Here is a 26,145-nt window from a genome sequence, read left to right as displayed (position 1 = left end):
ACCTGTCTTCAGTTACTTATAACTTTGCTAGACTTTAACCATTTGGATAAAATTTCCAATACCAATGTTGGTTCAAGCTCATTTTTAGAGGGAAAGTTTCAACAAAAACGGTTCAGCCATTTCCAAGAACAAGGTTAGGGGAAAATGTTATTTTGCCAGTATTTTTTAAAAAAATACTTATTACCGTTTCACTGAGAAACTCTAGTACTTCCAAATTTTGGAGCAGTGACTAGAAATTTGGAAAGGAGATGACACTGGTGAATGAGAAATGACTTTTCTTTCCTCATGAAAATCTACCCAAATTTGGCAGAATTATTTGCCTCTGAAAATTGCATGTGATCAGTATAGGCATCTGAGTCTGAGAGCAAAATGCTTACACAGTATAGTATAATGTTTGGAGACTGCTGCTTCACCATTCTTTGTGCCAGTTATACTGAGCATGCTCCATCCTGAGGCTGAGCAGGACTTCTACAGTTGCTGCTCCTGGCTGCTCCTGGCAGCCACTGTGGCACCATGTACCAGAACTGAGAGTAGGGAGAGACTCTTCTGTGCTGGCCATGCTCCCCCTGATGGTATTCTGGCACCATGGAAGAGAACACCCACATTCAAATGAAGAAGAGTGAAAAGTTTTTATTCGGGGGCAGAGGCATGGTTCCAGCTTACAGGGAATTAAAATCAACAAATGGGGTGGGTTTGCATCAAGGAGAAACACACACAACTGTCACACTGAAGCCTGGCCAGTCATGAAACTGGTTTTCAAATGCAAGCGCGTCTTGCTGTGCTCTTCTAATCGCAAACAGCCTAGTCAGCAAACAGCGCCAGCGAGCTTTTAAATGTCCACCATTCTACCACCATTCTGCACTTGCTCAGCCTATAGTTGAACTGCTCCTTACTACTGTCCAAGCTTCATAAGCCATGGGAGCAAGGGGTAGGCTGGGGTAGGTGTGACGAAACTTAAAGAAGAGAATGACCTGGAGTCACTCCCATTTATGTCCAGTGCCCCTGACCGACCGCACCGAGGTCTGCCAGGAGCACCCAGGAGACGACGATGACAGCTAGCAGTCGTACTGCACTGTCTGCTGCCACAAAGGCAAGGAGCTGCTGCTGTGTAGCAATGCAGTACCACATCTGCCAGCAGCACCCAGTAGACGTATGGTGACGGTGAGCTGAGTGGGCTCCATGCTTTCTGTGGTATGTCGTCTGTATGGGTAAGCCAGGAAAAAAGGCGAGAAATGATTATTTGCCATTGCTTTCACGGAGGGAGGGGGGCCCGACGACATGTACCCAAAACCGCCTGCGACAATGTTTTTGCCCTGTCAGGCATTGGGAGCTCAACCCAGAATTCCAATGGGCGGCGGAGACTGCAGGAACTGTGGGATAGCTACCCACAGTGCAACGCTCTGAAAGTTGACGCTAGCCTCAGTACTGTGGACGTACTCCGCCGACTTAATGCGCTTAGTGTGGACACACACAATCAACTGTATAAAATCGATTTCTAAAAAATCAACTTCTATAAAATCGACCTAATTTCGTAGTGTAGACATACCCTTAGTTACAGGGGTATACGTAATGTATAAGTTTGCCATTCCATTATAACAAGATAAGTGAACACAATACAAGTAACATTCCACTAGTTTTCGTGAAGTTTAAACATCTGAATACACACTTATACATTTAACCCTTTGATCTATACTAACACTCAAGTGAATTGGTCGGGGTTCAGACCTGAGCTGACACCTGGCTTGCCAGTGTTGCAGATACCATCTTTAATTACAAGAACACATCATGCTATTTTTTTCCATCAACCCCATCTTCTTTCAATTTATGGGATGAAGAGTGTTTCAGGGTTCTGTGTAGTGAATGAGACTGTGTTTTCTTTAGAACCCCTGCCTCAGGGTGGAGGGATAGCTTGGTGGTTTGAGCATTGGCCTGCTAAACCCAGGGTTGTGAGTTCAATCCTTGAGGGGGCCATTTCGGGATCTGGGTCAAAGTCAGTAATTGGTCCTGCTAGTGAAGGCAGGGGGCTAGACTCCATGACCTTTCAAGGTCCCTTCCAGTTCTAGGAGATAGGATATCTCCATTTATAACAACAACAACAAAAAATTGTTGAAGAAGTTGGAAGGTGTGTAGCTAATGAGCCATGGGATTTAAGAAAGGATAGTTTGTGGTTAAGGCAGTTGAAGCCACCCTGGAGAATTTAATTCTATCCCTGCCTCTGCCACAGAATTCCTATGTGATTTTGGGCAAGTCCCTTAAAACAAATTTTTACAGTTGACGGCAAATTGAGTGTTCCTTTTTTTTTAATTCCTAACTTGAGATATGTGACCTGATTTGTAGAAGTGCTCATCAAGTCCCTTCTGGGCCTTGAAATCTGTGAATCTATTGGATCTCTGGGAGGGGAGCATTGCACCACAGAGACAACTTTCCATCCCATCATCCCCCACTTGTACCCCAAGATTGAAAAAGCAAAAGAAATCCCCCCCCTCCTTTTTTTTTTTTAATTTCATCGTGAAACCTGGGTAGACTAATTCTACCACAAAATGGTGAGTCTAATAATGTTTACATGCCCTAAATAAAACAGTATCAAATATGTGCATCCACATGGAAATGTGTGTTTCAGAAGTAAAGTTTGTCTAGAGTTGGCTACATTCATTTATATAGCTCTCGGTTCAAGGAGCGTTGTGGATGTAAAACTAAAGGGAATAATTAAAATGTAAATATGTCTTCAATGCTTACTGGGCCATACCTCACACAATACTGCACATTGTGGTGTGAAGAGCATACTGGATTCACCCACTCAGTAGTTAAGGGGTTAATTTCAGAATAGTTCCCTGCGTCTGAAGAAAAATATATAATTGATATGTAGCTATTGCACCAGTTGTGAACCAACTTTGAAAAATATGTATATGGACTTTTTTTTTTTTTTAAATAAATTGCAGGTTCTTCAGCAAAAGCACTTGTGAGCTTGAAAGGTAAGAAATAAATACAATGTATTCTTTAGGTGTGGTATAAATGAGAGATGTAAATTGACTTCAGATCATAACTGGAGTTTTTGGTTTCAGAAAGCCTCTCCAAAGGAAAACGATGAAGATAGGTGTTTATAAAATATATGCTGATTGCTTTATTGTAGATATCTGTAGACTGAGTAGTTTGGTACTCACTAGTCAAACTCTACTTATATTGCAGCTTCTTTGGATGCTGCTTTTGAGAATGAGACCCTTTGGAGTGCCATTTCTGAAATAGGTGCTTCCACTTTAAGTACTGCCTAGGCATCAGGTCTGACATGAAATTTGAGGTAATTTTTCCTTTCTTGGGGGTGAGATAGAAGGATTATTATCAGTGGGACCTTTACTTATGATGGAATTTATATTGTAAAGGAAATTCGTAATCTCACTGTCTTCTACCAATAACTAGTGGACCAACGCAACAGAGCTATTGCATATATTATTTTAACACTGGAGAAAAATTCTATTCATGCATATTGCATCAACATTTAGCATCCTTCCACTCTTCCTAGTGCCAGAAATGTTATGTATTATAAAGTCCCCATTTACACTGGGGAGAAAACGTGTTTACTGAACCAGTTTTAAATGGTCTAAATTTTGGTGCAGGCAATTTAGATCACTCAGTTTTATTGTGCAGCACATGTCCATTCAAAAATCATTTTCTAGAGCACATTTTGTAAGCAGTCATGCTAGGCAAATTGTGTTTATAGCGTAAAAAGTTCTAAACTGTTTAAAAACAATTTTGCTAATACCATTTTATTCCCAGCATAGATTTAAAAGCTATTTTATGGCAAATGGAATGCCTAAGCATACTAATTTCACACTGACATGTTCAAAATGAATTCCAGATGTTTGCTGGAATACCGTCTGTGGAAGAAATAAATTCTATAGTCAAATATCTTCTGGAAGAGCTTAACTTTAAAGGGAAAATGTCAATTAGTTACAGGCCAAATATTTATCTGTCTTAAAATTATTATAATTTAGATGGGAAATGTTCTCTGAATTCTGAATCATAGAACATCAGGGTTGGAAGGGACCTCAGGAGATCTAGTCCAACCCCCTGCTCAAAGCAGGGCCAATCTCCAACTAAATCATCCCAGCCAGGGCTTTGTCAAGCCTGACCTTAAAAACCTCTAAGGAAGGAGATTCCACCACCTCCCCAGGTAACCCATTCCAGTGCTTCACCACCTCCTAGTGAAAAAGTTTTTTCCTAATATCCAACCTAAACTCCCCTACTGCAACTTAAGACCATTGCACCTTGTTCTGCCACCACTGAGAACAGTCTAGATCCATCCATCTGGAGTCAGGAGATCCTGGAGAACCCTGGCTTCCATTTCAAACTTTAATATGTTTTAGCCCTGGGGGCTGGGACGTGAAGTTGGAGCCAGGCGAGCTCACAGCTCCAGAGGGACGAGCTGTGTGTTAGCATTTCCAAGCTGGCAGTTTTCAGCCACTCTCATGGTTTTCAGAGTCTGATGTGATTTTCACCCCCCGGCACTGCACACACCTGCTCCAGACCCCGGCAGGGCAGGCACCAGCCCAGGGCGGGGCATTGATGAGCAGTGTTTCCCTGGCACCACAGCCCCCAGAGGGGAGGAGCAGAGAGCACAGCCCCGGGCAAAGGCAGCCACTGCAGGGCCCTGGTTCAAAGCCAGGCCCAGCACACTGCACGTGGCAGGGGCTGGTGCTCCCCCTCGGCCATGCTGTCTCCTCGCCCCCACCAGCCAAGTGCCATCTCAGCTCCACTCCTGCTGCTGGAGCTAATTAGCGAGCACTCAGCGTGCAGCCTGGGAAAGTTCACCGGCGAGGGGGGCTGTAATCCGGCTGCCGAGCCCAGTGCCCCAGCAGCCTCTCGCTAACGGGCCCTTCGAACGGGACACGGACCCGCCCGGCCTCAGGCACACCTGTGCCCCACGCTGAGCCACCACAGACCCCCATGGCACAGCACCAGCAGGGCTATCAGCACCTGACCGGCAGCTCATTAACCCCTCTGCTGCCGAGGGAAGCTGCCAGCTCCCATGGAAGGAGCCCTGCCATGGCAGCTAATCCCCCAGATCCGCTGGCTTTCTCTCGGTTCCTGCCCAGCCCCATCAGTGGGCTAGCTGAATCCCACATAGCCAGCCCTACGGAGGGGCATATAGGGCCAGATCCCACTGGGTGTAAGGCAACACAGCAAACACCGCGGGAGGCTGATTCACACCAGCTGAGGATCTGACCCTTTGTCAATACTCTGCCCTCACACAACAGAGCAGGAAACCTCAATCCTGCCCCAGGGGTGCTGTGCCTGGCTCTTCCTGCCCCAGCCTAGCTGACCCAGGGGCCCACCCCACCCCACCCTCCCGGGATCAGTGATTTACCAGCCTTTGTTATTTCTTTAAAAATAAATGCACCTTTCTGTCCTATAGAAATGTAAGTAATAAAACAATGCCCTCACCATTCATTATATAAGGCCCACAGTATATTAAATGGTGCTTCAAAAGTTAATAAACTATATTCCAAGAGCTATTATGCTGTCCTAATTGATGAGCATAAACAAGGTAATAGTGGAAATATACAGAAAGATGCCTCTCCTTTGTATGTGACTAAAGATACCATCTGTGCAGGAGTATCACTCCTGGATCTCAGTTTTCTAGTGTTGGATAGGTAGAATTTCCAACATTTGGAAGATTATTTTTTGGCCCCCAAAGGAGTGTGGTAGAAGATAGAAGCATGAATCAGAATCCTACTCCTCCTTTACTAGTGATGCATGATCAACAATTTGTGTGGGGAGACAGAGGGCCTGGCTCATTCTCCTTCCTGTTACCAGTGCCCTTGTTGAGTCAAAATTTTCAGAGCTTGGTAAGACCTATTTTTAAAAGGTCTTTTGAACAAAAGACTTATCTGTATAAACTGGCTTTATACACCCCTTCCTCGATATAATGCTGTCCTCGGGAGCCAAAAAATCTTACCGCGTTATAGGTGAAACCGCGTTGTATTGAACTTGCTTTGATCTACCGGATTGCGCAGCCCCGCCCCCCCCGGAGCGCTGCTTTACTGCGTTATATCCGAATTTGTGTTATATTGGGTCGCGTTATATCGGGGTAGAGGTGTATTCCAACGTGGTTCTGTGGTAGCTGCAACATAGCTATCCAGATGGGTGTCACAAGGGAGTTGAAGCTAGATGGACTTCATGAGAGACAAACGTGGTGGGAAGAAATGGTCTGAATGTCTCTTATAGCCTGGTTAGTGGAGGCATTCACCATAATTGGCTGAAGATGATGGAATTTTAAACCCATTTGCATTGCCATTTAGGAAGGCATTACAAACAGTGAAGGGGAAAAAAAACATTAAAGTAGTGTTTGAGAGTATACTGCTGCCATTTTGACAATAGTTAGATTAAAAAATGCATTAATAATATGTCACTGTTCATGACAGAGGGAAGTTTATCCAGCACATGGAATGAAAAGTACAGTTCTCTACAGAAAACACCTATTTGGAAAAGCAAGAACGCTGGTTCTACTGTAGAAATGGTAAGAAGTAAATCTTTATATGCTTGTGATTTAAAAAAAAGTCAATTAAGTTTAGGGTTCATGTATTAACGGCATAAAATCATTCATATTCACAGATCAAGTGATCTGCTTTAAAATGTATTTATTTCATAATTTGTGAATATCCTTTGAGTAAAGCAATGTACACAACTCTAATGTGAAATGAAAGCATGTTTTATAAATAAATATGAAAATTAAATTGGTAACCAGTTTCAAGTTTTAATGAACCATTTTTAATGATTTGCTACTTTTTTACAAGTGTTTATATGGAATGTGTTTATTGTGTCTGTACTATAAAGAGCATAAGAATTGACACTCCTGATCAGACCATCTGATCTGCCTAGTCTAATATTCTGCCTCTGGCAGTGGAGGGTTATTGGTGCTTTAGGAAAAGGTGGGAAAATCCTATAATGCACTTACATTATTGTGCCATTCTATGGGGGATGTTCTAATAAAAATGAATGCATAGAAGTAGAGTTTTCTGCAACATCATTTGGGGGGGAGGGGAATATTGGGAGAAGTTAAGTTAAAAAAGAACTGCTATTTAAAACAAAAAAGCAAAACTGCTTTTATGAACTGTTTTGCAGCCTATAAGGTGATCTCCCTTTTCTTTTGATCTGACCACATCTTGCACTCTTTAAATCTTCTCCATTTCATCAAGTTGAAGCTTCTTGTGATCACCATCAACTTCCTACATAACCTACTTATTTTGTTGTGTACAGCATTGTCTCCTAGCCCCTCTGAGTTGGCAAAGTTCATTCTGCCAGTGTTATCAATCTTGATTCCCTGTTTGTCCGCTTTACCGTTTGTGTCTGTGCTTTTTCCATGGCACCCTCTCCCATATACACAGAACAGCCTCTTCTCTCTGAACTCTCTCCTGAAGACCACTTCTTTCACAACTACCACAAGAAACTAGCTGACTAAATTGTTTGTTGAGTGAACTGCTCATTTATCTTGAGGGAAGTGATGTATTGTTAAGAGGAATTCTGTTCAATTCTATGTAGATACTTATACCACTCTCCCCATCATAGTAGGTCAAAAAATGCACCTTATTCTTGGAATGGAAAGTGATGAGGTTTGTGATAGTCCTTAGTTCCAGGGGAAGTTCAATCCACAGTCTCAGGCTGGTCCCTGAAGAAGCTGTCTCCTGCACAGATGAACTTTGTACTTATTGTGGAAAGTACCATTGTACCAGATGAGCAAAGTTGTTGACCCTGATTGTCATCCTGGGGCTTCAGGTGAACTTTTAGATATCCTGGATCCAGGTCCTTGAACACCTAAGAAGAAAAGGACTGAGACCTTGAACTTGACTCAGTATTCTATGGAAGGTCAGTGTAGAAAGCAGAGAACAGGTTTGATGTGCTCACAGTAGCCTGTGTTGCAGAGGAGATGTGCTGCAGCATTCTGTACTAGTTACAGTTTCCGAAGTACTGAAGGGTTCATGCCAACAACATAGTTCAGTTGAGAGGTGATAAAGGTATCCATAATAATTGAGGTCAGGTTGTCTTCCTCCAGGATGAGATGGAGTTTCCTTGCCGACCAAAGATGGTAGAAAGCATTACTCACAAATGCTGTTACGCAAGAGCTTAACAGCAGTGAGGAATCAAAGATGACTCCTAAACTATTAACTGAATTAACCAATGGTGGGTGTGTGCCATCAACCAAAGGAAACTGCATTATGACTGCAAACTCTTAAATGCTTTCCTCTGTCCATCAGCATAACTTCTGTCTTGGTCAGGTTCACCATCAACCAGCTGTCCTTCATCCATTAGCTAATCTCATCCAAGCACTGGGACATCTTGGTGATAGTTAGGGCCCTACCAAATTCACGGTCATGAAAAACGCGTGTCAGACCGTGAAATCCAGTCTCCCCCTGTGAAATCTGGTCTTTTTGTGTGCTTGTACCCTATACTATACAGATTTCATAGGGGAGACCAGCATTTCTCAAACTGGGGGTCCTGACCCAAAAGGGAGTTGCAGGGGGGGTCACAAGATTATTTTGGGGGGGGTCACAGTATTGCCACCCTTACTTCTGAACTGCCTTCAGAGCTGGGCGGCCGGAGAGTGGCGGCTGTTGGCCAGGTGCCCAGCTCTGAAGACAGCACCCCGCCATCAGCAGTACAAAAGTAAGGGTGGCAGTACCATACCATGCCACCCTTACTTCTGCACTGCTGCCTTCAGAGCTGGATGGCCAGAGAATGGCAGCTGCTGACTGAGGACCCAGCTCTGCAGGCAGAAGCACAAAATAAGGGTGGCAATACCGGACTGTGCCATCTTTACTTCTGTGCTGCTGCTGGCGGTGACTCTGCCTTCAGAGCGGGCTCCCGGCCAGCAGCCACCACTCTCGAGCTGCCCAGCTCTGAAAGCAGTGCTGCCGTCCGCCTCAGCGCAGAGCTGCCGTCCGCCTCAGCGCAGAAGTAAGGGTAGCAGTGCTGCAAACACCACCCCACAACTCCTTTTTGGGTCAGGATCCTTACAATTACACCATGAAATTTCAGATATATATAGCCGAAATCATGAAATTAACAATTTTTAAAATCCTATGACCATGAAATTGACCAAAATGGACCATGAATTTGGTAGGGCCCTAGTGATAGTGGTATGGTCATACTTGATGATAAATAAAACTGTGTGTCATCTGCATATTGCTGGCACTTGAGTTAATATTAGTACCCCTTTTGACCTGAGGGCTAGCCAAAAATTTGGGGTATACTAGGTTGTTCCAGTTAAGAAGAAAAATTGGTGATAGGTGTTTGACTACGCTGCCACTTAGTGCTGAAACTTTCCTCGATCAAGGGTGTGAAAACTGTAAAGTGGCAGTGTAGATAGTGCTACAGCGCTGGGAGCCACTTCCCTTATGGGAGTGTTTTTTTTTTTTGTTTTTTTTTACAGCGCTGGGAGAGCTCTATCCCAGTGCTGGAGCTGCGACTACACCACAACTGTATAGACAAAGCCTTAGATGTAGTTTTTTGTTTATTTACAAAGAATTTACTTTGTCCCTGAACACTGAAGGAATCGAATAGCAGGAAACAGCTTTTTAGGCTCTCGGCACCAAGGACACTTTTGTCAGCCAACACCTCTGAGCCAAAGAACTACTCTCCAGGTTTCATTCAGGGTCACACACTGTTTTTTCAGCTGCTTCTACAGGCTAGCTCTCTGGTCCTCAGTGTTCTGCCTACTAACTCACTCACTCACTCACAGACTGACTTACCCAGCTAACAGGTTTCAGAGTAGCAGCCGTGTTAGTCTGTATCCACTCACACAAAACTCCTGGGTGTGTTCACAAAACCCTTTTATCTTAGGTAAGGACTTGTGATTCATTTATCCTTACAGTTATGTTAACTGAAAGGTGAGTTCACACTCCTCAATCTCAGATTGATTTTAATTTTGAAGTTTTAAATTGACCCATAAAAGGTTTCACCCAACTCATAACAGTATCATCTGACCAGTTTACCTGATGGCTGTATGTATTTGTTGAATAGGATTGGAGAAAAAATTGATCCTTGTGGACTCCACAAGTGAAAGGTCTAGTGGTGGAAGTACAACTTCCCATTACTATTCATTGGGTCAAGTATCAGAGGGGTAGCCGTGTTAGTCTGGGTCTGTAAAAAGCGACAAAGAGTCCTCTGGCACCTTATAGACTAACAGAAATATTGGAGCATAAGCTTTCATGGGTGAATACCCACTTCGTCAGACGCATGTGGTGGAAATTTCCAGAGGCAGGTATAAATATGCAGGCAAGAATCAGTCTAGAGATAACGAGGTTAGTTCAATCAGGGAGGATGAGGCCCTCTTTTAGCAGTTGAGTTGTTTAATCCCTACGTAAAAGGATAAATGGACACAAATCAGATATTAGGAATGGCAATATACAAAAACCTGTAGGAGAACACTTCAATCTCCCTGGACACACAATAGCAGGTTTAAAGGTAGCCATCCTACAGCAAAAAAACTTCAGGACTAGACTCCAAAGAGAAACTGCTGAACTTCAGTTCATTTGCAAATTTGACACCATCAGCTCAGGATTAAACAAAGACTGTGAATGGCTAGCCAACGACAAAAGCAGTTTCTCCTCCCTAGGTGTTCACACCTCAACTGCTAGAAGAGGGCCTCATCCTCCCTGATTGAACTAACCTCATTATCTCTAGACTGATTCTTGCCTGCATATTCATACCTGCCTCTGGAAATTTTCACCACATGCGTCTGACGAAGTGGGTATTCACCCACGAAAGCTTATGCTCCAATATTTCTGTTAGTCTATAAGGTTCCACAGGACTCTTTGTCACTTTATTCATTGGGTGTGTCCCTTTAGGAAAGACACAAACCACTGTATTATGTTGGACTCCTGCCAGCTCTCTTCAGCAAGACAGCAGTATCTGATGGTCAGCAGTGTCATATGCTGCAGAGAGATCATAAAAGATGAGAATGGATGTCTGCCCTCTTATCTATTGATAGCAGGAGATCATCTCTCACTGCTACTAAAGTAGTTTAGGTTCCATATCCTGGCCAGAATCCAGATTCTGCCAGGTCTAGAATATTAGCTTCAATTAGGCAAGGTTGAAGTTGGCCAGTGGCTAGCTTCTCTCTGAATTTGCTCAGGAACAGGAAGTTTGACAATGGGTAGCAGATGGCTAAAGCCAGTATATCCAGAGTGGGTTTCTTCAGTGTTGGTCAGACTATTGCATATTTGAAGGAGGAAAGAAAAGTTCCTTCCCTGAATGAGTCATTGGCTCTTTCAGTCATGAGAGACCTCTGTTGCTTGTGCCTCTCTTTCACCAGCCAGGGAAGATGAGTCAGATTCACAGGTCTTGAGTCGAGACCCCTTTAGGGTGTCCAGAATTTCTCGATGAGTGAGTGTACTGAACTCCACGTGGGAGGATTATTAGTTGGTGAGTGTAGGCAAAGCAGATCCAAGCTGTTTGAGAATTCTTCTCAAATATGCACAATATTTTAAGCAAAGCATGATGATAGTTCGCAGCATTCAGCGCCCTGTTCTGATGCAGGCTTCTAGACGCTCAGAATTGAGGAAACAGTTTATCGCCCTGGACAGCTCCTTGGGGCAAGATTTGTCAGCATTAGTGGAAGTGGTGATAGAAAGGTTCTCTTGGTCTGGAATACAGCCTCAGCATAGTAATGTTGCCAATTTGGATTGGATGTATTCCTGGAGGTTTCATCACATGACCTAGTCTTTAATTAAAGATTCATCTTTAATTCCCGGAGACTCCAGGACAATCCTTGAGCGTTGACAACCCTATAAAACTTGGAGGAATTTGTTGTTTCATCTGGTCTGTATCAACCTTTGTTTTCTGCCATTGGCCCTCGAGTTTCTGCCTCTCTCTTTATCTGGCATAGGGTGTCAGAAAACCAAGGAAATCAGTGACATCTGAATCCAGCTCAATCTCTTCCTCTATAAGTAGTTTGCATTCTAGGAGAAGCCGGGTTAAGTCCCTGTGCTAGGCAGAGTGCAGGGACTGGCTCCTGTATTGGGTCACAATGTGTGAGAAGGAAGCTCTTTGCACTCATCACTCCCATGCAAGAGTGAGCTGCAATTTGTCATTCAGTCTTCAATTAGGACAATTTTCTTTGACATATGAAGAAATTTTGTTAAGAAATAACTAAAATTTAAGTGTGAAAACTTCATGCCACAAATTTGCAATCTATGATTTTCTACTTTTTGTTTTTCAGCAACCTCCACTAATTTTATTGCAACTGTAGTATCATAGCACAGTAAAGGGTTACAGTTAGCATTGAACAGCCTTAAATTTGAAATTCCTTCCTCTTATGTTAGATCTTTACATAATTTGAACATTGTTTATGATGGTTCAGTTTCCTCAGTTTCTTAGCATTTTAGGGTGTGGGGGAAGTTTTTATGGTAGGAGTTTTTTAAAAATTATCAAAATATTTTGATACATAAGTGATCCTTGAAACAACATCATGAAGTGTTTTGTAATAATCTAAAGTGTGACACCATTATGGATGACATTACATACAGTAATGTCCATTACACACAGTCACATCCATTACAGTGCTGGGCAGCAGCACACATTAAAAATACTAGTAGATTAATTTATTTCTGTAAGTAACTGTTCTATCCAGCTTGGCTTTTTAATGAGAATGTATCAAAATCAATGAATAGATTGTTTGAAGGCCCTTCCTTTTTATTTTTAAGTCAAGGGCAAGCTGTTTAAAAGACGTTTTTATAAACAAAGAAATAATTAAATGAATGGATCTTTGACCATAACTGTGTTAGGAGGCACTTCAAGTGTCCAAGGTATCTAGATAGCAAAGGAAAATAGATTATATTTGTGTTCTCATGGGTTCTGTATATCAAAAGAAGAAATGAGCTTTTTCTTTTAATTGCTTCCTAATTTTGATATATATAGCCCTTCAGAAATTCAAAACGGAGTCGTCTCTTTTGTGAAGAAGAAGACAGACAGTTAAATACAAGGTCTCCCAAAAGAAATCAGAAGATTGCAATGGTTCCACAGGTATGTATGTGTTATGCAGAGACCATTACCAGAAAGGAAAGCAATCCTTTAAAATAAATTGTGTTTTCTTCTCAATTTACGTCATAAGTTTATGAATTTGGGGTGGGGGGGACCTATTCCTAAGTAAAGGCTTTGGCTCAAAATAGATTAATACATCTTTTTCCTCCCCACAAGTGGGTCCCTCACTGAGACAGCTCTGTTCATGCTGATCCTGTACCATTGAGTCTATCGGCGAAAATGCTGACTGGTGCGCCACCATACCTAAGCAAAGGCAGAACTATTGGAACACTCATCCTATTAGGACTCTCTACTGTATCAGACAGAGTGGGGAACACTGACTAAATGGACCCAGCAATGTTGGAGCTGCCATGAGGTTAAAAAAAAAATACCACTAGGAGCTGCAGCCACCTTATGTTGCCACTGTAACTGCCTGTTGAAACATAGTTCTTGTCGTGTAGATAGGACCTAACATCTTGTCCTTACTATAGCTTGTAAAACAGTTTTCAAACACAACCTAACATGGTTTGTGTCCACACCAAGCATGGTTATCAGATATTAAAAACTTATTCAAAAACTGTGCTCAAGGAGGCCTTGTCTATATTATGCTTATTTCATTCAAATTTCTGGTTGTTTAAGTGATGGTAGCACTTTAGCCAGCATGTTCATGTAGCCGTGCATGGAGCAAAGTTAGATTAACCTTAAAACATCAGAGGTTACCTTGAGTCCGGTCTATACGAGTGCCACCACCACTGGAGCTGAACTGCTGGTGGGAAATGTTCACAAAAAAGCCTAGTGTAGAGACTCTGACTAGCTAATAGTTTGGGGCGTGATCTCTGCTAGCTCTTGGCATCAGTTGTGTGTTTTAGTGTATAGTTATAATCTTTGCCATTTTATATTAGTATTATCTTTGTAATAAAAATTATAGAAACCATGGAACAATACATTTGAATTAAAACATTACAGTTGCTAATGTATTCATTTTTATCAAGAAAATGAACTTTGCTTCTCTAGTTAAAGAATTCTGAATATTTAATAAACAATTGAATTTGAGAAGGCTCCTGTTTGTTTAGCACATTTAATGCTGCAGATGCTTTCATTTTCACTTTGGAAGTTCAGCTGCTAGTAACCTCTCCTTTATTTTATTGCTTAGAAGTTTACTGCAACAATGCCAACGCCAGACAAGAAAGCATCACAGAAGATTGGATTACGGTTACGTAATCTACTCAAACTTCCCAAAGCACACAAATGGTGCATATATGAATGGTTCTACTCAAATATAGATAAGTACGTACTATTTCTTTATATATTATTTTTATTTATTACTGTAGAAACTAAAGTTACTCCCTGGAATTGACACTTTCTCACAGTGGGGCAGCCTTTGGGTTCCTGATTGCCCAAGAATGTGAAGGGGATGCTGAGTGGCTGGAGTTCGCTTCACTGGGATCCTCTTTTTCCCCAAGCCCTACCAGTTTTATCGGTTCCAAGTCAGCTCTACCCTGGGTCTCCAAGGTTCCTTCCAACAAGTGATCAGCCCAACACTTCTATGAAGGATTCCCCATCCTGGCATAGGATGACTGGATAAGCAAGTCTTGGGGGCAGTCCTACCAGTAGAGATCTACTGTCAGCTCAACCTGCTGGATGGAGTAAACTTCACATACCCATGGACACAATGTGGGGGGAAAAAAAAGTTCTCTGGGGACCTTCTCTGAGCCAATCAGCTGGTCACAGACCAAAGTCTGGCTGTCAGTGACCGGGATGTGGGCAGTTATGCCTAGTGGTCAGAGCAGGAGTCAAGTATAATAGTTGGAGAAGGAGTTGATAACCAGAAATCAGAGTGCAGGGTCAGAGCTGGAGTCAGAAGCCAGATATCAGAGCCTCAGGTCAGGGCCAGAGGCAGGACTTGGAGCCCAGAGTTAGAATCGGGTTACCTGGAGTGAGGCAACACAGGAGCAGGAGTGGGTCCAGGCAGGAGCTATTGCAGCTGTGGGTAAATCCTTTGAATAGATACTGAACTGCTCTACCTCCGCTCAAGAGCGGGTCTGCTCACTCTTTCAGCCAATCAGGCAGTGTAGCCAATCAGTCTACTACAGTAAAAGGAACTCATTAGATTACCCAGAGTCTGGCTCTGCTGCAGGGCCTAATTCCTGATCCTGGTTACACCTCAAGTCCAACATCTCCACCACTTCCATTAAATTGCAGGTGAATGGAGCCTGGCTTTGGTTGCAGGCCCACAGTCCACACCTCTCCATATGCACAGTCCATAGAACCCCTGTCATGTTGGGGGGTGGTTGTTTCATCTGCGCCTTCTGCATCAATCTCTGCCAGATAAGGACCACTTGCATCTGCCAGTGCGGCTGTGCTATCTGCTGCAACAACTGCAGTTGTCCCTCTTGGAAATGGGTTCAGATCTGACTGGCTTCTAGACTCCGCCTCAACCTTGTTAAGGGGGGTACGGGATTTTTTTTTTTTTTATGTCACATAATATCACACCCTTTAGCGGGGCTGCAGAGATGCCTACGTTCTCCATCACTTGTGGCAAGGTAACTTACCAGCTGGGGGCCACTTTGTGGCTAGGAGCAGCATTGCTGGGTTTTGTTCTTTGTAGTTCTGCTGCCGAAGTCTGATATTGGTCCCCTCTTGCCTTGTGATATGGCCCCCTTTGGTCTCACTCTTTTTGGCATAAATCAGGGTTTTCACTCAGTAGTCCCAGGCCTTCACACCAGGTTGACAGTCCTGGTCCAGGTCCAATAGTCCTTCTGGGCCCTTGTGCCTGGGGTCTTCTGGCTAGTCCTCATGGTGAGGCTGTAGGAGAATTCAGTCCCTCCCTCTACCCTAGGTTCCAGCTGAGGGACCCTTGCAGCAAGTGGTTGCAAGCAGTTAAGGTCTGTCTCATCAGACCTCTTGTTTCTTCCCTGAGCTGCTTCCTACAATGCGGCCACCTTCTCCTCAGAGGGCTCATATTCACAACCCCCTAGTCTCAGTCCTCAAGGTAACAATGGAAGAGAAAATAAATTAACAGAAATAAAGAGCTCTTCCAGCTTCTCTGCCCCACCTGGATCTTCCAGCTGTTTGTCCTGCTTTTCTGTGTTCACAGTCAATATAGCTTGGTTCTCTGTCATGGGAACTGAGGATTACAGGTCTGTCCACCGCCCCAGGCTGGGCCTTCTGAATTGAAAAGGGAGAAATTCAGGTCTTCTCCTCCAAGATTGGCATACCTCGGCAGGGGCAGTGGGGCAGAGCTGCGTGAGTCCAAAGCTGCTCTTTAACCCCTTCTTGCCTACTGTGTGGTTTGTATATCCCGTCACAGATTTGTAACAGTTCAAATCTAAATGCGAGACCATTGGAAAATTAGTCCGTAGCAGCTTAGAGTGTTGTTCAAAACTGGTGTGACCCGGCAGTGAAACTAGCAACCCACCATAGGAAAACAAGCCAGAACAATACTTTGCCACTTTTTGTTTTATAAATAAATGGAGGTATCCTATCTCCTAGAACTGGAAGGGACCTTGAAAGGTCATCAAGTCCAGCCCCCTGCCTTCACTAGCAGGACCAAGTACTGATTTTGCCCCAGATCCCTAAGTGGCCTCCTCAAGAATTGAACTCACAACCCTGGGTTTAGCCAATGCTCAAACCACTGAGCTATCCCTCCCCCTATAAAAGACCATATCGTTGTTAACCAATATTTTTCCTTAGCATTTGTTCAGGATACATAAATGTATTCCAATGTTCAATCAGAATAGCTTCTGTCAGGATTGTTGAGACAATATTCTCTGAACTCAGCAGTCAGGCACAGCAGAGGAAAAGAATTATGTATATGCCTGTCATAGGTATAAAAATTACACTTATTTAATTTGCTTTAAATTCACAGCCTTCAGGGTTGTTGTTGGCTTTTTTTCCAACAAATGGTCTTGTTAAATGTATTACTGGGATACTGGGAACAAATTACTGTTATATTTTTGCGTAAGTAACATTTGTATTCCACCATCCTTGACAATGACCCTTTAAGAACTTTTAGCTTATACTAGTAATAATAATGAATATCATTGTTCAGTCCATTAGTTAACTGAAATGTGAGGTATGTAGTAGATAATTCCCAAAGTCTCCTAGCTCTGCAAATGGTGATTATCAAAGTAAATTTGTCACCATTTGAAATAAATACCACTAAGATATATGGCCATCCTGTAAACTTATTAGTGCCTCAATTGTAGTTTTAGAAACAACTTATCCTTTAACAAACTTTCTAGAATGAGCTATTTTGTTATGAATGATATAATCTAGACCTTTCTTTTACATAATAAATACTAATATAAATATTTTATGTGAAGCAAGAATTAGAAATTGCACAGATGTCTTCGTCAAGTACCAATACGTTACTCAGTATACAACCATTGTTAGTTATTTTAATCTAACCATTGTAAAATATTTTAATCCAATTTAAATGGGCTACATTGATTTTAAAAATCATATTTCTGTTTGAAATTTTTTACTTTTTATTGATACAAGAAACACCTAAGATTACAATAACTCAGTGGTTCTCAGTTTTTTCATATCATCCATGACCCCACATTACAATAGATAACCCTTTCCTTCTAACCATAGAAAAAAGCAGGGTAGTCTCAGCCCTTTTGGACCTATTTGTGACCCCAAGTTGAGAATCCATGCTATATTTGAAAGAGATTAGAATAAAAAAATATATTTTTCTTTCTCAATTTATTTACTTAGTGCATATGACAGCACCTTGTGCATAGACATTTTCACACCTCTTTTGTGTAAGTCACTCATTTTCCTCTAAAATCTCACTCCTTTACTGTGATTTGTGCAGGTGGACTGCTGCACTTGTATGGAGTCTCGCTGATTCAGCGGGGATCCACCCAGATTTAACAATCCATGTGCATGGGTCACAATGCACGTTCAGGGCCTCCGTTTCTGTGGGTTTTCCCACACAGCAACAAGGGAGAGAAACATTTTAAAAAGAAAGAAAATGTGATTTCATTGTAACCCATATATATTGGTAGGAGGATTCAAGTGCAAATGTAGCTCCTAAAACTATTTTGTACATTTTTTTTTTTTTAATTGACTTAATTTCAAGTAGGTAAAGTATAAATTCCTCTGCAAGGAACACTAACATTTTCAGTAACTTTGTTCCACACATTTCTTGTGAGGATGGAGATTTCATAGTTCCTCATGACAGATGTTTTCTGGATGTAGTTAACAGGTTTGTAATTAACGGAGTGTCACTTGTGTTTTAACAGACCATTGTTTGAGGGAGATAATGATTTCTGCGTATGCCTGAAAGAGTCTTTTCCAAACCTGAAAACGCGAAAATTAACAAGAGTGGAATGGGGAAAAATCAGACGATTAATGGGAAAACCACGAAGGTAAAAATAAATATATAATTTTATTTTACTTTTCATTCCTTTTTCTGAGGATTAATATTTTTTTCTTAATCGTTTCTGGATCATCTTACTAAAATATGGTTGCATTTCTTTTGAATATAGACAATATAGTGTCATTGAGAATAAAGCAACATGCCTTTACCTGTATATGTATGAAATGGATATAGGAATTGTATTTTTTAAATTCCAAGTAAGTTATTTGAGTATGGCCAGCCCATACAATGCTGCCAAACCTACAGATCATTGGGCCCTTGCAAAACAGGATGAAAAAATGGTGGAATAATTATCTCTCATGTTCCAGTGTTATCTGGTAATGGAGCCCAAGCTATTTTCTACAGCACAACTTCTTAAATCTCTCCATATATGTGTATTTTCAGTTTTGAGTTTAACTATGATGTTAAACAGCAGCCAATGAAGTTAGACATTTTTAAATCAGAAGGTCCGAATAACTTGCATCCAAGAGTTTTAAAAGAGCTCGCTGTGGAACTCATTGGACCATTAGTAATGTCTTGGAATACTGGGGAAGTTCCAGAAGACTGGAAGAAATCTTATGTTGTACCAATATTTAAAAAGGGTAAACAGGATGACCTGGGTAATTATCAGCCTATCAGTCTGACTTAGCTCCTGGGCAAAATAATAGAGTAGCTCATATGGGATTTGATTAATAAAAAATTAAAGGAAAGTAATATAATAAATGCCAATCAACATGGGTTTATGGAAAATAGGTCTTGTCAAACTAACTTGATATCTTTTTTGGTGAGATTACAAGTTTGGTCGCTAAAGGTAATAGTATTGACGTAATATTCTTAAATTTCTGTAAGTTATTTGATTTAGTACTGCATAACATTTGATTAAAAAACTATAATAACCGTTAAATGCTGGCTAACTGTTAGATCTCAAACATAGAAAAATGGAAAATCATCATTGAGCAGGTGTGTTTCTAGTGGGGTCCCACAAGTATCGGTGCTTGGCCCTATGCTATTTACCATTTTTATCAATGACCTGAAAGAAAACATAAAGTCATCACTGATGAAGTTTGCAGATAACAAAAAAATTGGGAGAGTGATAAATAACTGATACGGTGCAATCTGGATCACTTGGTAAGCTAACCGCAAGCAGATAACATGTTATGGCTAACTGTAAATGTATACATCTAGGAACAAAGAATGCAGGTCATACTTACACATTGGGGACTCTATCCTGGAAAGCAGTAATTCTGTAAAAGATTTGGGCGTTGCAGGGGGTAATCGGGTAAACATGATTCCTCACTATGATGCTGTGACCACAAGGGCTAATGTGATCCTTGGATGCATAAATATGGAAATCTTGAATAGGAAAACAGAGGTTCTTCAAGTGCTTGTTCATGTCCATTCCAATCAGGTGTGTGTGCCCGTGTGCACAGCAGCCACAAGAATTTTCCCCTGCAGCATCCGTCGTGTCAGTCCACACGCCTCCTGGAGTGGCGCCTTCCTGGCACTCAATATAGGGCCCTACCGACCCACCACCCCCAGTTCCTACTTACCGCCAGTGATGGTTAGCTGGAACTTCCCTTTGCTCTTGTCCTGACAAGCGCATTTAGCAGTCTGTATATAGTTAATCAGTTTTTGTAGTTAGCGTTAAGTAGTTAGTAGGTACTTAATTCTTACGTTTCCTTTGGGTGCGGGGTGGGGGGGGGGTTGGGGTTCCCCTCCACCACTATCCTGGCGCAAGGGTATGCTGCAGTCTCCTGGTTTCAAAGCCTGTAAAGTCTGTGGCAAGTGTATGCCCAGAAGCGATCCTCACACTTCATGTTTGAAGTGTTTTGGGGAGAGCCATTAAAAGGATCGCTGTAGGATCTACAGGGTGTTTCGCCCCAGGACACTGAAAGATAGAGATCAGCGCCTGAAGAGTCTACTAATGGAAGCAGCACTCTGGCCCAGTCTGACCTTGGATCGGCAGACCTGGCGCCACTTGCCTCCTCCTCAGTACACAGTGCCCTGGCCCCGTCAGCACAGGGATCAGTACCAAGTAAAGACAAGGACTCTCTGCACCATCATGGCTCCACTCACACCTTACATGCCACAGGCAGGCACCAGTCTCAATCACCAGTGCCGCAAAACAGGAGGCTGGAGAGGGGTCGTCTTCTCTCCTCCACCCTTCACCCCCAAGCTAGACCCAAGGAACTGGCCATGTGAGACCCGAGTCGGGCCACGCTACTTCGGCCCCACTGCCAGAGACAGTCGTGTTGACTCCTGCCTCCATGGAAGGGTGGTTGAGTCCAGACCCTTCTCGCTCACCGAGGCCAAGCCGACAACTATACCTCCCGTCAACCCTGGAGGCATTCGAGGCAGCCCGGTACCTGCTCCAGCTCGTGGCACCATTCTCCCTGCCTAGATGGGATAGGTCACCAGCACCGGTCACTCCCCCAGCACTATCAAGGGGAAAACCCTCAATGATATCCTGGCATCTCATCCCTGGGGCACAGCTCCCCGGCACCAAAACAGCGTCAGCAACCTCGTCAGTCCCTGAGCCCTCGGCGCAGACTCTCGGCACCTTGAAGTACCACTCCTCCGGGGTCCTCCTTTTTGGAGACGTCAGAGTTGGACTCCTACCGATCTCGTCGGAGCAGAAGCAGGTGGTCCAGGTCGTCATGAGACCTGCAACCTTACTTGGCACTGTGGCCCACATAGCGACAGCCCCCAGCACAGTGGCCCTTTTGGACTCCCTGGACTTTTCACCAAGCCCAAGGGCGGAGCCAAGGGTCGCATTCCAGGGCGGCATCGGTGGCCTGAGCCACTTTTGTACCACCTCCGGCACTGTTGGCATCGGCAGGATTGGGGGTAGATCCATCGTTCCCTGATGCCACCATCCCAACCCCTGCAGCATCAGCGCCAATGACTTGGCACCAACAACAGCCTTGACATCATCGGTTCCAGCTTCAGCAACCTTGGCACCGAGGGCACGGCACCATTCGCGTCCGCTCCAGTCCAGGATCCCCAAGTGCCACGGGACCCCTTGGGTGTGGAGGGAAGAGAGCAGCCACTCCATGCGGAGGTCTCTTCCTCTTCTTCTCCGGATGAGGCGTTGACGGGCACTTCAGTAGCCCCGACCCTGGAGGACAATAGGGTCCTACAGCAATTGCTGAGGAGGGCTGCCCAGAGCCTGGGCATTTAGGCAGAGGAAGTAGTGGAGGACGCAGATCCAAAGGTGGATATTCTCATCCCCTCTGGACCTGCACGTATTGTGCTACCCCTCATAAAGACCATTGCCGACACCACAAAAACCTTGTGGCAGACCCCAGCTCTGTTGCTCCCTACGGCTAAGCACAATAAAAGATGCTATTTTGTGCCATCCAGGGGCTATGAGCACTTGTATACCTATCCTCCACCAGATTCCCTGGTTGTGGATTCTGCTAACCAACACGAGCGCTAGGCTACCAAGGCCCCTCCCCAAAGAATCGGGAGGCGAAACAACTCGACCTTTTTAGGGAGAAATGTCTACTCCACTAGCGGCTTGCAGCTCCGCATTTCTAATCAGCAGGCCATTGTCAGCAGGTACTGCTACAATACATGCGGGGCAATGGCTAAGTTCGCAGAGCTGCTGCCACAGAACTCCCACACTGAATTCTTGGCTCTGGTTGAGGAGGGCAAGTTCATCTCCCGAGCTTCACTGCAGGCCGCTCTGGATAGGGCTGATGCAGCTATTCGGGTGATGGCTACCGGGGTTGTCATGAGACAGGGTTCCTGGACAAGTCCTCCTTGGCAGCAGGAAACCCTCCACCAGGGCTACCTACCTTGCCAAGTGGAAGAGATTATCAATCTGGCTGACAGCATCTTTCATCCTCGACGCTCGCCTCTGTGCCACTCATACTGGACTACCGTCTTCACTTCAAGCAGCAAGGACTGTCTATGTCATCAGTAAGGGTTCAGTTGGCTGCCATCTCTGCCTTCCATCCAGGTGCAGAGGGCCAGTCGGTCTTTGCCAACCGTATGGTCAGCCATTTCCTGAAAGGTCTTGACAGGCTATACCCACATGTCCGACAACTGGGGGGGGTGGTTTGGTAGGGCCCTATTTTGAGCACCAGGAAGGCACCATTCCAAGGAGTGCCCAGACCAACCCAACAGATACTGCTAGGGGGGAAATTTTCCAGCTGCCGTGCACGTGTGCACGCACACACTTGGTTGGAATGGACATGAACAACACATGTCGAAGAACAACAGTTACAGGAAGGTGAGTAACCGTTTTTTATTTTACTGCTATATTTGGTACTGATGCAACTGCTGCTGGAATACTGTGTCCAGTTCTGGTGTCCACAATGCAAGAAGGATGTTGATAAGTTGGAGAGGGTTCAGAAAAGAGCCACAAGAATGAGTAAAAGATTAGAAATCTGCCTTATAGTGATTGAGCTCCTTGAGTCTGTCTGTTTAGCTTAACAAAGATAAAGTTATGGGGTGATTGATTATAGTCTGTAAATACCTACCTGGGGAACAAAAATTTGATAATGGTCTCTTCAGTCTAGCACACACTCCAAAGGCTGGAAGTTAAAGCTAGACAAGTTCAGACTGGAAAAAATAAGGAGTAAATATTTAACTGTGAGGGTATTTAACGACTGGAACAGTTTTTAGCAAAGATTGTGGTGTATTTTCCATTACTGGCAATTTTAAAATCAATATTGGATGTTTCTCTAAATATGTTCTAAGAATTAATTAGAGAATTCTATGGGCCTATATTATACAGGAGGTCAGACTAGATGATCACAATGGTCCCATCTGGCCTTGGAGTCTATAAATATGTAGTTTTACTTTACTTGTATTATAGATGTTCTTCTGCATTCTTTGAGGAGGAGAGGTCAGCATTAAAACAGAAACGGCAGAAAATCCGACTTTTACAACAGCGGAAAGTTGCAGATATTTCACAATTTAAGGATCTTCCAGATGAAATTCCATTACCACTTGTTATAGGAACAAAAGTTACAGGTAATTTTAAAAACAAATATTTTTGCAAATATATCAGTAAATACTGCCCACTAACACACATCTCAGATAAGTTAATTATTTCGTTTTTTGAATTAAGATTTTGTTTTTACCTTTCTTAATTCACTGTGGGAAGTTTTGAGAATTAGTTAATGCTTCTAAAGAAGTAGCATGGTTTGAAGATGTAAACATCCATATAACTAATAATTTTATTACTACTACTATGTCAGTTGTAAGTGATCTAATTTATTTAAAAATCCAGACAGTTCATCATATCCTGAAAAGACAACAGTTTAAATACTTATAGCTCTGCAGTCCCTAATCTGGACCTTTAAGCATTAAATCTTAAACAATCCATTACTAGGTGTCATTGTCCAAACATTAACTCTTGTTGAAGAGCAGACACACAGGCACCAATGTAACGCCCTTGGGAGGCGTTCGCATAAACATCTACAAAGCTACTTCATTATCTACCTTCAGATCCCTCTTCAAAACTCTCCTTTGCCATGATACCTACAAAAATTTGACAATGGTTAGGCTGCTGGTGTGCTGAGACAGTCTATCATGCTGACCAGTATTGTTTCCTTGTACTCCATGGTCAGTCTGTTGTCTCTTGTCTTACACTTAAATTGTAAGCTCCTTGGGGCAGAGAACATCTTTTTCCTAGCACAATGGGGTCCTGGTCCAGGAGTAGGTCTCCTAGGCGCTATAGCAATACAAATAATAAATAAAAACAAAAATAACATCACAGTAGCCATTTCCATAGTCTCCTGTAACTCCATACTGGAGCTGTTTGGTCCCTAGTGCTTAAATAATAACTTAACAATGTATTAAGTGAAAATTAAGAATTGTGTTATCAGTGGCAGTGAGCAAAGGGGCAGAATTAGTGTTCTAAAACTTTTAGAAATCAATTTTTTCTATAAAATCAAAGTAGTAGATGGTACTGGTTATGAAGCAAAAATTCTTTTCAAATTGATTCCTGTGGTGGTGATTGTGTTTTTTAAATATTACATTTGACCTGTAAAGTTAAATTATGATTAAAGCTTGACAGTGATTGAGTTTTCAGTGTTTACAGTGTTTTTCGTTAATGTGTACGTGTTGTACTGAATATGCCATCCGAGGTATTCTGTATATTGCCAGTGCTTACTTGCAAAAGACTTCTTAACATCGATCTTCCTCAAATAAATATTTTTGATATTTGTTTTTCCTTTCCTAGCACGGTTGCGTGGTGTCCATGATGGACTGTTCACTGGACAGATAGATGCTGTAGACACACTTAATGCTACTTACAGAGTAACTTTTGACCGGACAGGGCTTGGAACACATACAGTCCCAGATTATGAAGTTCTTGTAAGTATTATTTACCCATTTGTGAAACTAACTGGAATGTAAAATGATTTTTTCCAAAATATGCCAATTTGTATATTTAAATTAAGCCAAAGATGGTACAGGAATAAAATCCAGAGGCTGTTAGCCATAAATCAAGAAAAAGACACACCAAACGCATAGAAAATTACCATTAAAGTATCTTTTTGTAAATAAATTCTTGCTATTTTAATATCTTTATTGAGAGTTGCACAGATATATTTGAGGGGAGAATTTGATCTTTAATATAATTTCAGGTTCCCCGTTTCCCTGCTGTCTGTCTTATGGCTGTCTTTGCCCAGGGAGATGTGCACAAACCTTCAGGTTGAGACAGTTGTGTGTAAAGGCTTTACCTTGACCTGCATTGAAGGTCAACAGTTTTTCCTTTAAACTTCCTCGTACCCCATTGTAATAGGGCACTGGGCCATGGGGCAGATGCTTGCATCCCAGTATACCTGTTACAGTCCTTAGGTCCTTTAAGACCAGGCATTCCGGTCTGAACATACCGTAGTCATATGACCATGAATCAGGTGATCACATTTGGGAACTATGGGTTATCCTAAGCTCAGTAGGAAACAAAATAAGGGTTACAATCATGAGCGGCGGGTACAATAGGCATGGGGAGGCTCGTGATGCAGCCACCGTGGACCCCGCTGCCAGACACCTGGGCCCTGGTGGCCCTGCCTGCACTCTCCATCTTCCCCTACCTGCTCCGCCTCTTCCTTGAAGCCCCCACTGCCTGCCACTGCCTTATGAGTCACTCTTTTCCTCCACCCTCCTCCCCTGTGAGATCCCCCCCCCCCGACTCACCACATCCCTTATCCACCCCACACCCCTGCAAGACACACACACCCCGCCGCCTCCCACTCCGTCCCTCCACTTTCCTCCTCTATGAGGCTGCCCACTGCATCCCTCCTCACCCCCATCTTCCTGGAGCTTGATGCTCGGGCCAGTGCTTGGGCAGGCCCAGGGGTTGGGCCGCAGCAGTTCAGCTGGGGCACCTCCAGCCACAGGGAGGGGGTGGGCCTCTGAGCTCAGGCCTGGGGTGGAAGGGGTGGAGCCGGGGCTAGCCTCCCTGAAGGAGGGTTTCACCCATCACCTATGGTTACAATAAAACCTCAAAGGGAGTTCTTCCATGGGATTCTGGCAGATATCCTAGGGGAAAGGCTACACAGTGGGAAGGCTCTTTCCTGTCCTGTCCTCTCCCAACTTGCTGAAAACTGGAAATGCCTCTGATGACTGGGACCAAGTGTTATAAAGTTGTTTCGCTCTTGTTTCAGATCCTTTTATCACAATAAAAGTGCCTTGGACTGAAATGTAATTCGGGGGTTATCTTACCTTACCTGACTGGTGTACGTGCAATTAAAGGAATTTTCCTGCCTTATGAGTTGATCTAGACTAGATTGTAAGATCTTTAG

General features: G+C 43.3%; 1 protein-coding gene across 3 annotated transcripts in view; it reads left to right on the top strand.

Moving 5' to 3' along the window:
- The window catches only part of LIN9 (lin-9 DREAM MuvB core complex component), a 64,096-nt gene that overhangs the window by 14,676 nt on the left and 23,275 nt on the right, over nt 1–26,145 (top strand). The window contains exons 2-9 of one of the 3 annotated variants that reach the window (XM_054022765.1): nt 2,940–2,972; nt 3,187–3,295; nt 6,420–6,514; nt 12,913–13,017; nt 14,168–14,301; nt 18,267–18,392; nt 23,208–23,365; nt 24,579–24,712. In XM_054022765.1, coding sequence (XP_053878740.1) covers nt 6,512–6,514; nt 12,913–13,017; nt 14,168–14,301; nt 18,267–18,392; nt 23,208–23,365; nt 24,579–24,712 — 660 coding nt within the window. In that variant the 5' untranslated portion in view covers nt 2,940–2,972; nt 3,187–3,295; nt 6,420–6,511. The remainder of the gene's footprint in view (nt 1–2,939; nt 2,973–3,186; nt 3,296–6,419; nt 6,515–12,912; nt 13,018–14,167; nt 14,302–18,266; nt 18,393–23,207; nt 23,366–24,578; nt 24,713–26,145) is intronic. The other 2 variants (XM_054022764.1, XM_054022766.1) reach the window with 2 other exon arrangements.

This window comes from Malaclemys terrapin, chromosome 3 (assembly GCF_027887155.1).
Source record: "Malaclemys terrapin pileata isolate rMalTer1 chromosome 3, rMalTer1.hap1, whole genome shotgun sequence".
NCBI lineage: Eukaryota > Metazoa > Chordata > Testudines > Emydidae > Malaclemys > Malaclemys terrapin.
Note: the sequence above shows the minus strand (reverse complement) of the source record. Positions and strands in the feature narration are given on the sequence as shown.